Here is a 14,466-nt window from a genome sequence, read left to right on the forward strand (position 1 = left end):
AGTTCGGGTGACCATACGTGCCATTTTTTTCTGGCACACAACCTGGCCAGGATTTCTATATTGTCTAATATACCCAGGTTTTGGCTTTGTTTGTGCTGTGCAGACTAATTATTGTATAACATCAAATTAGCATGAGAACTATAGAGAGCAGACTGATCCTTGTGATTGGTCTGTGCAGCTCTACCACACCTAATCTGTATGCGTATTTAGATTGCTTTGACCCTTCTCTAGGGATCCCACCTTCTCACGTGCCTCGATTGATCGATTACATACAAGGCCTGCATGTTATTGGTCAAACTACTTTTCAGTCATTACCTTCAGCAAGCATATGGATATTTTAGGCAATATAGAAACCCTGGCCATGACAGGACCTGTCCTGGATAATGGCACATTTGTTCACCTTACAATAAGTGCCCTGCAAAGTGGACTTCACAGTACCGTATAATCTGCTGTATATGATTCCAGCTCGATGGGAGTGTATGTTCCATTCAAAGGGCATTAAAATGTGCAAGATGCAAATTTAAATTGTATTTATTTACAGAGGTATATTATGTCACACTTCACACTTCTCTAGTAAGTTTCATCTGTGTGTGAAAATGCTGCAGACAGTGGTGTAGCATAATTCGGTCTATAAATATTTCTGAAGTTTCTTAAATTTCAACAGATTTCCCATGCTCATATATATATATATATATATATATATATATATAGGAACTATAGGAACTATAACAGCAACCTCACAGTGGGGACACTAGTTTTCTCCTCAAGATGATACTGTGTTTATTGGTTTCATGAACTTCTACTTTGTCAGGGAAGATAATGACCATCCATTTGACACAGCTCCATACCTATGTTAAGTGTAATGATGGAGGACCAGAGAGAAAGCGCACTAATGGAAGCTTGGCTGGACACTTTAGTTTCCAGAAACCACTGAGATGTTAAATGCCATGTGCACTTCAATAAGGGGGCAAGAGCTTAGCGTTTGGGGTTTTTGAGGAAGGTTATGGAATATAATAAATTTATCAAATCAAATCAATGTCCTCTCCTTGTTTTTGTTTTTTTATATCGATCTCTCAAACCAGGTCAGAATAAAGTTGATTGCTGGTAAAGCCGTTCACTTTCATTTTGATGCCTCATAATTAGACACTGAATAATGATGCTTGCTCACACTTCAGGCATTATGAAAGAAGGAAGCAGCAAAATGGCTTTAGAGTTGGGGGTTAGGTGCTTTTATAGGAGTACTTCATGTTTTTATAGAATATTTGCAGGCTTGAATTGTACAGCACCTGGTTACTGTGTTTAAAACAAGCTGATGAGTTTATTTTTTTATAGGATGTTTATGATTGTGTCTGGCAATACTTGCAGTCCCTGATATCCAGAGATCATTCAGTCAGTCCTGCTCCACACATTCAGTCTCTTGCTGGCAGCTAATCAGAAGAGACTCTCAGTAAACACACACAGGTATTGACCGGGGACCCGCATGCTATCTTTCCATTACCCTGAGCTCCTCCTTCTGCTTGGTTTCCTTGGTATGGGAAAGATGAATCAATCGCTGTAGTAAAGACTAAAGAACTTTATTGCTGGTCTGTGTTTAAACTGTGCAATAACTTATGGCCGGGTGAGTAGACACCAGGTCTTTTATAGCTGGTGCTTCCAGCATTCTCCAACATTATGTACTGACTGTCTTTCTATCTTGAGATCAAGTAATTAGGTGCCTGGCAGATGTTTTCATTTCTGATGTTGTTCACAATGGTTGCAGATGGTTGATGAGTTCCCAGAACGGTTAGGGTTGCTTTGATGCACTAGTAGTTATTGCGGCAAAAAGAGGAGGACAGTATTTCTGGTTCAAGTCATGTTTCTGTCCCAACAATTATTAGCCATAATGTTGTTGCCAAATCATCCCAAATGATGAGCTTCAGTAAATGCACATTGGCTCACAGGTCACGAACAGCCGTCTTTCGAAAGATACTTGATGTACAAGCTGCTTTTTGATCTCTTGGGCAGAAAATAGTCTTGTGTCCCTCGATCACTTTGGATGAAAGAGTCTTCGCTTCTTGACACTGGCAAAGGAAGCTCTGAATTTCTATCTTCAGATCAGAGGATTTCACAATGGTAGAGGGAATCAAGATGTTTCCCCTGATGTCTGATCAAGAGATTTGGGGCTAAGTCTGATACTGACCGCTTAAATGAGTAATAAGAAATTTAATTAAGCTCGATTATTTAAAAATAATAATAATAAAATACACACAATTTCATTGGAGGTTTAAATTTCAACAACTATGAGTTTAGTTTTTCAAATAAAATTTTCCCCTCCAAATATTAATAAGCAGCGATGCACTTTGTTTAAAAGTATTTTCTGAGAAATAATAATGAAACTTACTGCACATCAACTTATTTTTAAGGATTGTTAAATAAATGTAATACATGTTCCTCACAGAGGTGTATTCAAGTAATTTGAATGAATTGCATTTTCAGTGTATTATAAATACATTATAATACATTAAATAAATAAAAAAAACATAACATGCCATTTACCCTGATACCATTAACTAGTAGAGACACTTAAGAAAGCTGCTAATGTGTAGAGGTTTATAATGTAAGCATTTTGTTTTGTAGCCACAGAGACCTGAAGCCAGAGAACCTGCTGCTGGATGAGAAGAATAACATCAGGATAGCAGACTTTGGCATGGCTTCTCTACAGGTTGGAGACAGTCTCTTAGAAACCAGCTGTGGGTGAGTCATACTCTGTCTTCCTACAACAATTACCAGTATATGTGAAAGTTTCTCAAAAAACAAGGTAAAACTGCCTCTGATGTTTAAATACACTTCTTACAGTTCATAATCTGGTACAATTTTGCTTAATTTAGCTAAAAACTGTGCATGCTCATGCAATTGTTTGATTCTATTTGGATCAAAATACCAATTAAAGCATAAGGTTTGACTTGCATAGACAATCCCATCACATTAAATGGCCATTGAGAAGAATAGCGTCATCTTGAGAGGATATTAAGATTAATTATCTGGAGAATGCATGAGTTAAAAAACTAGCAAAATAGCTCCCATTAATAGTCTTACGCACAAATGCGCCTGTTGTTTTATTTGCATGCTTCATTTAGAAAAGTCTGGAGAAATGGCTCTATATTAACAACTGATATCTATATCTGAAGGACTAGGTCTTGCATTGAAACACTCGGCTGGGCCTGCTGCTACTGAAGCACTTCCTGAACTGCTACTATTAGTGAAAATCATGAAGATGATGGCCTGACCTCACTTAGGCTTTTAGAGTCGCTGTGAATGTGTAATGCATGCCATTAGAGGCCCCATTATCAATGAAAATGAGAGGGCTAGGTGCCGCAGAGCAGAGCATATTATAGATGGGGATTAATCAAGGCTTTTTCAGATCTGCCCAGAGTGACCAGACCATAGCTTTGACTTCAATCTGTGTGTTTCTGCTCCTATTAGCCATCACTAAAATTGTGCCGCGTCTTTGATGTTTTCCTTCAATGAAGGCATTTTATAATTGATTGCAACTTTCCCATCTGTAGGCACAGGTACGATTTAAAATTTTTCAATTCAAGTTTCAAGTTTATTTGTATAGCGCTTTTCATGATGCAAAGCAGCTTTACTGAAAATTTAGTTTCTATATCTTTAGTAGTAGCTTATCAGTGGTGACTAAGTCCAAGGCTCTCTAGATCCCCCTCCAGAACCTTCATTCAAGTGAAACTAGATTACCCACAATACAGTGCAAAATTCCCTACTATTTTTTTTTTTTTTTGCATTATTGACACACTGTTTTCCTAATGAATGTTGTTCAGTTGCTTTGACACAATGTATTTTGTTTAAAGCGCTATATAAATAAAGGTGACTTTGACTTTGACTTTGACTACCACTGGCCCTATTTGGGCGATTATTCTGGGTCCCCGAGCTTGCCAGTTTGAAAATAACATCAAATAAACCTTTCTTTGCCACTTCAGTTCTCTGAGGCATAACCAGCACTAGCTAACTAGCACAAAGTTCAGATTAGCTCACAGTGAAAACCATGCTAATGTAAAAGAAAAAGTTTATTTCACTTTTTTTTTTTACTTTTTAACCAAATTGCCCCTAGTCCGAGCTACAGCGCTTGAGGAATAACAGAAAATATATTTTCAAAAATCATAAACCGCATCTTCCTCTCCATCAGGGTCTTTTCACAACGGCTTAATCACCTCCTGTGGCTTCCCTGATTTGCTTTATTAATTCTTCCTCATGTTCCTATCATAGGGGATATTCATGACACACATACAGAAATCAGGCTTCTGCAGAAATATTCTTATTTCAGTGCTGGAAATGTGATTGTGGTTTAATTTGTAAGATTATGAGGTGGAGAGTACTGGATCTGTTTATAGTGCACACGTGAATTTCTCAATATGATCTTATAAACATTTTTAGGGTACACATACAGAAATCGGGCTTCATTATTGACTGCAATATTACAAAAAAATGGTAACACTTAACAGTAAGGATAAACTTGTTAACTTGTTTAACATTTTTAACATTTGTTGCTAAATATGGAGTAGATTGTTTGGTAACACTTTACAATGCATTTTAAATTCATGTTACTATGTTAATAGTAATACATTAGGTATCATGAACTAACAATAAGCAATTATTATTATCATTATATAAGTTAATATTAATTTATACATTTAGTAATACATTTTTTTTAGCATTTAGCATATAGCAAGTTGTTTAACGTTGTTTATAAATGCAACTTTTCCACTCAGAATGATTGAGGCACCTGCTATGTGTAAAACGGCCACAGAAGCACTGAAATTACTGAGCGAGAGCATGTTGCATTAACCACTTAATTTAACATAAAAACCTTGCAATTTGGTGTCGGAAAACAGCAATAATAGCTTTCTCTACAGTGAGCAGTAGTTATTTTTTTAAAGCAGAGAAATTAAACCAATATAAATTAATATATTATCAATACAGACTTATTTAACACAATGGTATATGACACCTGCAAGGAAACAGGCCTTTATAGAAAATTGGTGTTGAAAAATAGTGATCTGCTTCTGATGATGTGCCATGCCGTTAAAATACATTACACAATTCAGATGATTACAGATCTGTTTTACACACTCCCAGGAGAGAGTCGTTACAATTTAATGTTGTATTATTGGATCATTTGACAACAGCATGTACAGGCTGTTTGTCAGAAAAGATGGTGTGAAGATCCTCATGCAAATACAAGGAGCTATTACTGAATTAGTGTACTGCTTGCTTCCGCAGTGTATAAGCCAAGATTGGGTGAGGATGATGATGACATATTGTCCTGTTTTCTTTCAGATCCCCTCACTATGCCTGCCCAGAGGTCATAAGGGTAAGTACGTGCTCTCAGTGCCATCTCTCATGATGGGACTTCCTCTGAATCGCTTTTTTTTCCCCCACACTTCTAACTTCTCTCTCTCTGGTAGGGGGAGAAATATGATGGCAGGAAAGCTGATGTATGGAGCTGTGGAGTCATTCTCTTTGCACTTTTAGTGGTGAGTGAAAGCTTTTCGTGGCAAAGGCTTCATTCTGTGTCATATAATTCTGACGTGATGTGGCCCTCTGCCCTTACAGTATGTCAAATGTGAGCCACAGTCTCTCTCAGCAGCATGCACTGGAAAAACGAAATCCCCTGTGTTTGAATGAAAGTCTATTAAAGGATGTGGGGGAATCCAAAACAAGGATATTTCAGTGCTGCGCTAAGCAAGAGAATTTTTAAAAGAGAAAAGAGAAAAGGCTTTAAGAGAATCAAGGTGTTATACCGGCTCTGTAGTCAGAGCTCAAAAGATTGACGACACCTGAGCTCCACCATGGTTTCTCACTCCAGCTGGTGAATATCAGACATGATCAGAGTGAGATCAGCTCTTTTTATTCATCATGCTGAGCGCTTTATGAATCCACTTTCATCTTCTTACTCTTCCTTACTTAGACTGCAAAAGACTTCGAGCTCTTAGAGGAGGGAATTAAACTGAAATTCAAGTGACATGTTCTTGACATATATTTAAATATCAAGTTTATTATATATATATTGGGTTTGGCTGGATTTTTGATGATTTGTTTTGTGCTTACCAAGGCTGCATTTATTTGTTAAAAAAATTACAATAAAAATGTAAATATTGTAATATTGACGTATTATTATAATTTAAAATAATTGTTTCTTTTTTTAAATAAATTGTGATTGAAGAACTTATTCCTGTGATTGCAAAGCTGAATTTTCAACAGCCATTACTCTAGTCTTCAGTGTCACATGATGCTGATTTGGTGCTCAAAAACATTTCTTATTGTTCTTACAGTTAAAAACAGTAATACATAATAAATAGTGTACATTAGTTACAATATACATTGCATTATACAATAAATGCATTTGATTCTGAATTGCCAAAGTTTACATACAATATACACTTTTGCTAACCTAGCTAAAATGAAAGCATAAAACATATATATCTGAATTAAAGACAATAACGTGTAAAAAAATGCCTGCTTACACCAAGCTGCTGGTCAACATTAGGAACCAGGAACTTGTTCTTTGATTTATCAATGCTCGAAGACCTTTCATTAGAGATGAGATCTGTATCCTTCTTTATTTATAATCTCTCTAGATTGCTAGTTTTTGCTTGATTATGTCATCTATTACGTGGCCCTGTCGTTAGTCATTGTATATTTGCATCATTTATCAAGCGCTGACATCTCAGTAGTGTCAGGGGCTCTGATGGGATGCTCTGATGTGAAAAAGATGAAGTGTATCTGGCACAAAACAAAGATAATTTTCAAAGCACAATCATCTCTCTTTGTCAGCCATTTCTTGATTTATTTTGCACCCTACTTCCTGTGTGGATATCCTTCATGAAACTCTCTAAAATATGGTGGGGGTGTTTTATTTTTAGCAAAGAATGCATCACTCCTCTGATGGCTACAAGTTCATACAGATCAAATTATAGTATATGCATCAAATAATTCCTGCTCTTTTGATTCATCAAACAATCCTGGAAAAAACTCTACTGAGGTAGCACAATCGTTTTCAGCATTGACAACCAGAAATGTTTCTTGAGCACCAATGAATCAGATTGGAATGATTACTGAAAGATGATGTGATGCTGAATGTAATGGCTAATGAAAATTCAGCTTTGCCAACACAGGATAAATTACATTTTAAAATATGTTAGAATGGAAAACAGTTATTTTGAATGGTAATAATATTTCACAATATTTCAATATAAAAATACACGTAAATGCAGACGTGGTGAGCATAAAAGATTTTTAAAAATCTTATCAACTCCAAACTTTTGAACAGTAGTGTTCAGGACTAGGGGGACCAAACATAAATTAAGAATTAGCCATTGAAATATACATATTGGTTGGCATTATTCTGAATATTGGGGGGATTTTGTCCCACACAGTATATATAATTGATTACAGTTCTGAAATGTAATACTTCTCTCTGTCAGGGTGCTTTGCCATTTGACGACGATAACCTGAGGAACTTGCTGGAGAAAGTGAAGCTTGGGGTCTTTCACATGCCCCATTTCATTCCTCCAGACTGCCAGAACCTACTGAGGGGGATGATCGAGGTGGACGCCACCAAACGATTCACGGTCAGGGTCCAGCATCATCACACTCAGATTAACAGTTTTATCTTATACCAACATCATTCAGATCTAGTAAAACCTGATACCAAAAAAGATGAATTATCTCTTAAATGGCTCATGTGGCCTAAGGTGGTGACAGCATTGCACCTGCACTACACTGTCTACAGAAGCTGGTTGGCTTTTACAGTATATTAAGCTGATTTCTATTAAAGAGCGTTATGTGTCCAAGAGCTCCTCTGCTTTTAAACTGACACTCCAGGTCAACACAGAGCAGAACTAATCACCACCCTGTCTGTCCGGATCACACACATCAGCTTCAAAATGCTTGCGTGTCTGCGCTTCTGTCTGTCTCTTTCTTTCTTTCTCTCTTCTCATGGCCTCCTCGTTTCTCTGCTCTTGTCCCTCAGCTACTATTTTCATTGTTTTGCGTCGGTGCAAAACCTTCGGCTTTTTCCTTTGTCTTATAACATGCTGGGGTGATGAGAGGTTTCCAATTCTTTGAAATGCTCCAGTTTCCTATTTTTCTTTCCAGAGAAAACAGATCACTCTCTTCACTGCCTACGTATCTCAGTGATTGAAAACAATAGCGCTCGCCTAGGAAGGATCCAAACATAGCCCATTTCCTGTGCGGTTTGTCAGTTATATAAAAGAGATCTTTTAAATAATTCCAGAGTGGGAAGGAAATTGATACTCTTTTATTGCCAGTTTGAAATATTATCTTATAGATCCAATTAAAACAATCCAATAGGGTATTGCAGAGTACAAAAAGTACTACTGTTTGACATCTGGACCAGTGTTTCCCAACCACTGAGTTGTGACAGGTTGTCAGATATGTTGTGGAATATTAACATTACATCCTATCACTATTATATTTCATTATTATTATTAATATTATTTTAAATCAGTTCTGTTGGTCATCCTTATGTCTGTTTGTTGGTTTTACAAACATTTAACCAATGAAAAGCATTCAAAAGAGCTTGTGACAGAACGCCGTAACTCCATTGGATCCTCAAACTGTCAGCGAAACCTCGTAACTCCACCCCACCTCCATTTACTCTTTTGCAGTGCAAGGTTAAATGAACTGATGATCGAATAAGTACAGCATTTTCTTTATTCAAGAAACACCAAGTCTGTATAGGCTAATGTTTTTTTTTTTTTGTGTGTGTGTGTGTTTTTTTTAACTATCAAAACTGTGCCACGACAGACAAAATGTTGGGAAATACTGATCTGAACAATGTATCATTATTGTCACGTCAGCACACATTCGGGGGGAGAGCACAAAGAATAATGGCACCGCTTATCTGCACATACTGTCTGTTTTGTTGTAGCACCTGATTCTCTAAAGGAATTTAAAGGCCCAAATCTGTGCTAAATACAGTTTGCATAGCACAATTTATGTATAACTTCAATTCTTGCAGCTGTATTGCTGATCGTAATCATTTCATCATCATTCGATTTTACTGCTGGCATCAACGATTGAAAGTGTGGGATAGAATATGTGCATTGATAGAAGATCCAAACATCTCGTGTTTCTAAATCTTTTTTAATTATTAAAGTAAAAAATGTAGGCTAACAGGTTTCCTGAATTATGTTGACAAGTAAATAAAGTAATAAAAAATATTCCGTTTAATCAGAATCAATAATAATCTCTTATGTAGGATGTGTCGACACAATACTTGCCGTCTTGAACTCTGGGAATGACTTGGAGGTGGTCTTGTTCAAATAGCTAGCTATCTACGTAGAAACTCTGTTGCGAGTCATCTTAAAGCTCTTTGGAATTCTGCTGAGGCCCTCTTTTTGCACCAAAATACTGTGTCCAGAAGTGCTGTAAAATACTTTTTACTATCAACCGCGAGCAAGCATTTTAGTTTTGAACATTTCGGTTCAGTCGGTGTTTAATTCCTTACAGTTTCTTGATCAGGTCAAGTGCTGAATGTTTGTAGCTTCTGAAAAGACACACCAGACTCAAATCTGCTACTTAAAACTATAGATACTGATTTCAGTTCAGTAAAGATATTCCTGTTGGTATTACATGAACAGACACTGCTGTTAAGGCTGTTGTTCTTGTTTTGTGGGCGACAGTTTTAATTGGCTGGCTGCTGAAACGTACATGTCTTTGTAGCTTCCACATTTTAAACCTGGGGAGATCAGAGGATGCGGCACAAGAGAGAGAGATTAGAGCCAGCTGGAAACTGCCTGACGTTTAGAGATGGATTCATTGCTTTTACTGTCATACTCTACTTTGGCACTGTTAATGACTAGATAATGGATTGGCTTATGTGTTTTCCTCTCTTTACAGTTAGAACAGATACAGAAGCACACATGGTACATGTGAGTATAAACTTTGTTTATCGTCATATGGTTGTTTTTGCTCAGTATCTGTTTGTGTGTTTGTGTCTATGTATGTACATACTGTATATGTGTCCTGTAAACCTGTGTGTCTCCTCAGACCTCACTGCAATAACCTGAGAACTGAGGTTCAGAACTTTTAAAAAAGAAATTGCATTTCCTGCCATCACTAATATACAGTGGGTAATTTTTTTCCCCTCATATACACACAGCACCCCATATTGACAGAAAAACACAGAATTGTTGACATTTTTGCATATTTATTAAAAAAGAAAAACTGAAATATCACATGGTCTAAAAATATCACAATCACTGAAATATCACAAGTATTCAGACCCTTTGCTCAGTATTTAGTAGAAGCACCCTTTTGATCGAATACAGCCACGAATACAGCTTTTTGGGAAAGATGCAACAAGTTTTTCAGACCTGGATATTTGGGGATCCTCTGCCATTCTTCCTCGCAGATTTTCTCCAGTTCTGTCAGGTTGGATGGTAAACGTTGATGGACAGCCATTTTCAGGTCTCTCCAGAGATGCTCAATTGGGTTTAAGTCAGGGCTCTGGCTGGGCCATTCAAGAACAGTCACGGAGTTGTTGTGAAGCCACTCCTTCGTTATTTTAGCTGTATGCTTAGGGTCATTGTCTTGTTGGAAGGTGAACCTTCGGCCCAGTCTGAGGTCCTGAGCACTCTGGAGAAGGTTTTCTTCCAGGATATCCCTGTACTTGGTTGCATTCATCTTTCCCTCGATTGCAACCAGTTTTTCTGTCCCTGCAGCTGAAAAACACCCCCACGGCATGATGCTGCCACCACCATGCTTCCCTGTTGGGACTGTATTGGACAGGTGATCAGCAGTGCCTGGTTTTCTCCACACATACCACTTAGAATTAAGGCCAGAGAGTTCTATCTTGGTCCCATCAGACCAGAGAATCCTTCAGGTCTTTTTTAGCAAACTCCATGGGGGCTTTCATGTGTCTTGCACTGAGGAGAGGCTTCCGTCGGGCCACTCTACAATAATCCCCGACTGGTGGACAGCTGCAGTGATGGTTGACTTTTTACAACTTTCTCCCACCTCCCGACTTTGGGTTCTTCTTTACCTCTCTCAGCAAGGCTCTTCTCCCCTGATAGCTCAGTTTGACAGGATGGCCAGCTCTAGGAAGGGTTCTGGTCGTCCCAAACATCTTCCATTTAAGGATTATGGAGGCCACTTAGGAACCTTAAGTGCAGCAGAATTTTTTGTAACCGTGGCCAGATCTGTGCCTTGCCACAATTCTGTCTATGAGCTCTTCAGGCAGTTCCTTTGACCTCATGATTCTCATTTGTTCTGACATGCACTGTGAGCTGTAAGGTCTTATATAGACTTATATATATATATATCTTATATAGACAGGTGTGTGGCTTTCCTAAGTTTAATCAAACACAGCTGGACTCAAATGAAGGTGTAGAACCATCTCATGGATGATCAGAAGAAAGGGACAGCACCTGAGTTAAGTGTCACAGCAGGTCTGAATACTTAGGACCATGTGATATTTAAGCTTTTCTTTTTTAATAAATCTGCAAAAATGTCAACAATTCTGTGTTTTTCTGTCAATATGGGGTGCTGTGTGTACATTAACGGAAACCCCCCCCCCACTTAAATCACTTTAGCAAATGGCTGCAATATAACAAAGAGTGACAAATCTAATGGGGTCTGAATACTTTCTGTACCCACTAATATATATTAGTGCTGGGCAATGATATATATATATATATATATATATATATATATATATATATATATTTTTTTTTTTTTTTTTTACGCGATTAAAAATATCACTGTCTGCTATAAATCGCAATTAATCACATTGTTATGCACAAAACTAATAATGCATTAAAAAGTAGTGAATTGTGCACTTTTTCATTTAAAAGAATGAACAAGAGTGTTATAACATTTGGTTTTAAAACACTTAAAAAAAATAAGATGCTTTTTATAGCAGTATTCCTTTTACATGGTAGCGGTTGCGTGAATATTTTTAAATGGCAAAAGCAATAGCTCTAAAGCAATATATTGTGAGAGGGACGTGTGTAACCACATCACATACGACTCAAAATAATAATCCACATAGTTAACAAAACGATTCAATCCACTGTGTTGAGAGAGAGCGCTTCTCTGCTGTCTTCACTGTGCTCACGAGCCTGTGAGCAATGGACTTTCATAATAATAAAAAACTTCATTAACGTGCGATAAAATAATCGTCGGTGTTAATGAATTAATGCATTAACATGATAATAAAAAGTTAACTTGCCCAGCTTTAATATATATATATATTTTTTTTTTTTTTTTTTTTTTTTAGTTTTCATACATGATAACACTGCTGGGTCCAAAACAGTGTATGTGGACTTTTTTTTTATAGTATCTCTCCGGACATATTGAATTACTGAAATATTGTGAATGGATTTAAATATGAAAATATATTATATAATACACTATATTAAGTAATACTACACTCTTATTGGTAGAAGAAAATGTTAATCAAATTTACCAAAATATTTAATAAACAAACACTCCGGAAGGTGGCTCATTTGTAGAATGATGGGTGTTAATAATTCTCCAGTTTCTGTGGGCGCAGATTGGATGTGGGCCTGTTTGTGACTTGTACCAGCAAGGGTCCTAGAACACACCGGAGGCGATTACCATGTGTGCTCAATAATGAAAAATAAACAGGAACACTAGATTATTTCACATGCGCTTGTTCTGATCTTTTATTCAGAGGAGGGAAGAATGAGCCTGAACCAGAACAACCTGTGCCACGGAAAGTAGCGATCCGCACACTACCCTCTACTGAGGACATCGACCCAGATGTGCTTGAAAGCATGCACTCGCTCGGCTGCTTCCGAGACAAGAACAAACTGATGAAAGACCTGCTGTCAGACGAGTGAGTAACTAAGAAAGGTTGCTTCCCATGATACCAAAGTTTTTTTGCCCATGATTAGACAAGACTGCTTTTGTTTTTGGGAACCATATGTGAGTGTATATTATTTTACATCCTTGTTTCTTAGGGTTAGTAAACACACAGTACAGCATCTTGGCTGCGGGCTATTAGAGAAATCCATTCCCTCTCGTTCATCTGTCATCTCCTGTACTTGCACAATTACCGCCTGCACGCTTCGCTGTGTGCGATCACTTCGTTAGCCCAACTGATAGATGGCTTGGGTGTTCCCTCCTAAAATATTGCATACTCTTTCTTTTCTGTTGCCTAGCATTTAAACAATTCAGATGGCGCCTGCAATAAAGACCGGTGATATTTACTTCCCACTGTGTGGTCCGCAGCAGAAAAATTCAACACCGGGCCTCTTGCTGGGAGAATGCGAAGACTTTTTGAACTCGCCCAAAATCTTGTCGGATATGTTTTGTCTTCATGAATCGTTAATGAAATAAGAGATATCCTGTGATCTCTGCAGGATGTCTTTTAGCTCTCTGGGAATGAGGTGCATGCTACTCTTTGCTCTTTAACTAATGAAGTTAATCAGCCTGAGCTGAGGATTATTCTAGAGATTGTACTGAATATCAGACACCTGTCATGACCACACACGTTTTGTTTCTCCATGCCCTCTCAACCTCCAGTGATAACCAGGAAAAGATGATCTACTTCCTCCTGCTGGACCGTAAAGAGAGATATCCTTGCCAGGAGGATCAGAATCTACCACCCAGAAATGAGATTGGTAAGAACAGTTCAGTCAGTTTATTAGTTATTTATTTAATCTGTTCATTTATATTTCCTTGTTAATGATAACATGAAATGGCATTCACAGCAGCTCTGTGATGTGACATCATTTCCTCACCCACACAGCCTTGGATACACCAGTAGACACCAAAAGTTGTTTAAAAGCCAGAAAACAGCATTATGATGAAATAACATGAAAATAATTTTTTATAGAACAATGTGTTTACTGATGAATCATACGCAATAAAAAACAGGGGCATTTATTAAAATCAGTGGGCCAATTTTAATTTAAACTAAGGTTTGGGTTCAGTAAGAGTTTTTAATGTTTGTGAGAAAAAGTCTCTGATGCTGCATTTATTTGATCAAAATACATTTACATACAAATATATATATAAAAAAAAATATATATATAAAAAAAAAATATATATATATATATATATATATATATATATATATATATATATATATATATATATATATATATATATATATATATATATATATTAGCCGTTACCCTTTAATCATCATCACAAATTCGCTCAGAAATCATTCTAATTTACTGATTCAGTGCTGAAGAAACATTTCTTATTTTGAGAAATTAGAGTCCCAATTGAGACTCTGGAGAGACCTGAAAATGGCTGTCCATCAACGTTTACCATCCAACCTGACAGAACTGGAGAGGATCTGCAAGGAAATTAATGTTAAAAATGCTTCATTTTTTTTTTTTTGTGGAAACCGTGTTTTTAACATTTATTTGGAGATTTCAAAAGAACAGCATTCATTTGAAACAGAAATCA

At 37.1% G+C, this 14,466-nt stretch overlaps 1 protein-coding gene across 7 annotated transcripts in view; it reads left to right on the forward strand.

Moving 5' to 3' along the window:
• LOC128016613 (serine/threonine-protein kinase BRSK2) overlaps positions 1-14,466 on the forward strand; it is a 122,817-nt gene that overhangs the window by 87,847 nt on the left and 20,504 nt on the right. For all 7 annotated transcript variants that reach the window (XM_052601260.1, XM_052601258.1, XM_052601259.1 and 4 more), the window contains exons 5-11: positions 2,617-2,733; positions 5,332-5,365; positions 5,460-5,528; positions 7,479-7,625; positions 9,919-9,950; positions 12,716-12,880; positions 13,570-13,667. In XM_052601260.1, the coding sequence (XP_052457220.1) occupies positions 2,617-2,733; positions 5,332-5,365; positions 5,460-5,528; positions 7,479-7,625; positions 9,919-9,950; positions 12,716-12,880; positions 13,570-13,667 (662 nt within the window). The remainder of the gene's footprint in view (positions 1-2,616; positions 2,734-5,331; positions 5,366-5,459; positions 5,529-7,478; positions 7,626-9,918; positions 9,951-12,715; positions 12,881-13,569; positions 13,668-14,466) is intronic.

This window comes from Carassius gibelio, chromosome A7, assembly GCF_023724105.1.
Source record: "Carassius gibelio isolate Cgi1373 ecotype wild population from Czech Republic chromosome A7, carGib1.2-hapl.c, whole genome shotgun sequence".
NCBI classification, from domain to species: Eukaryota; Metazoa; Chordata; class Actinopteri; order Cypriniformes; family Cyprinidae; genus Carassius; species Carassius gibelio.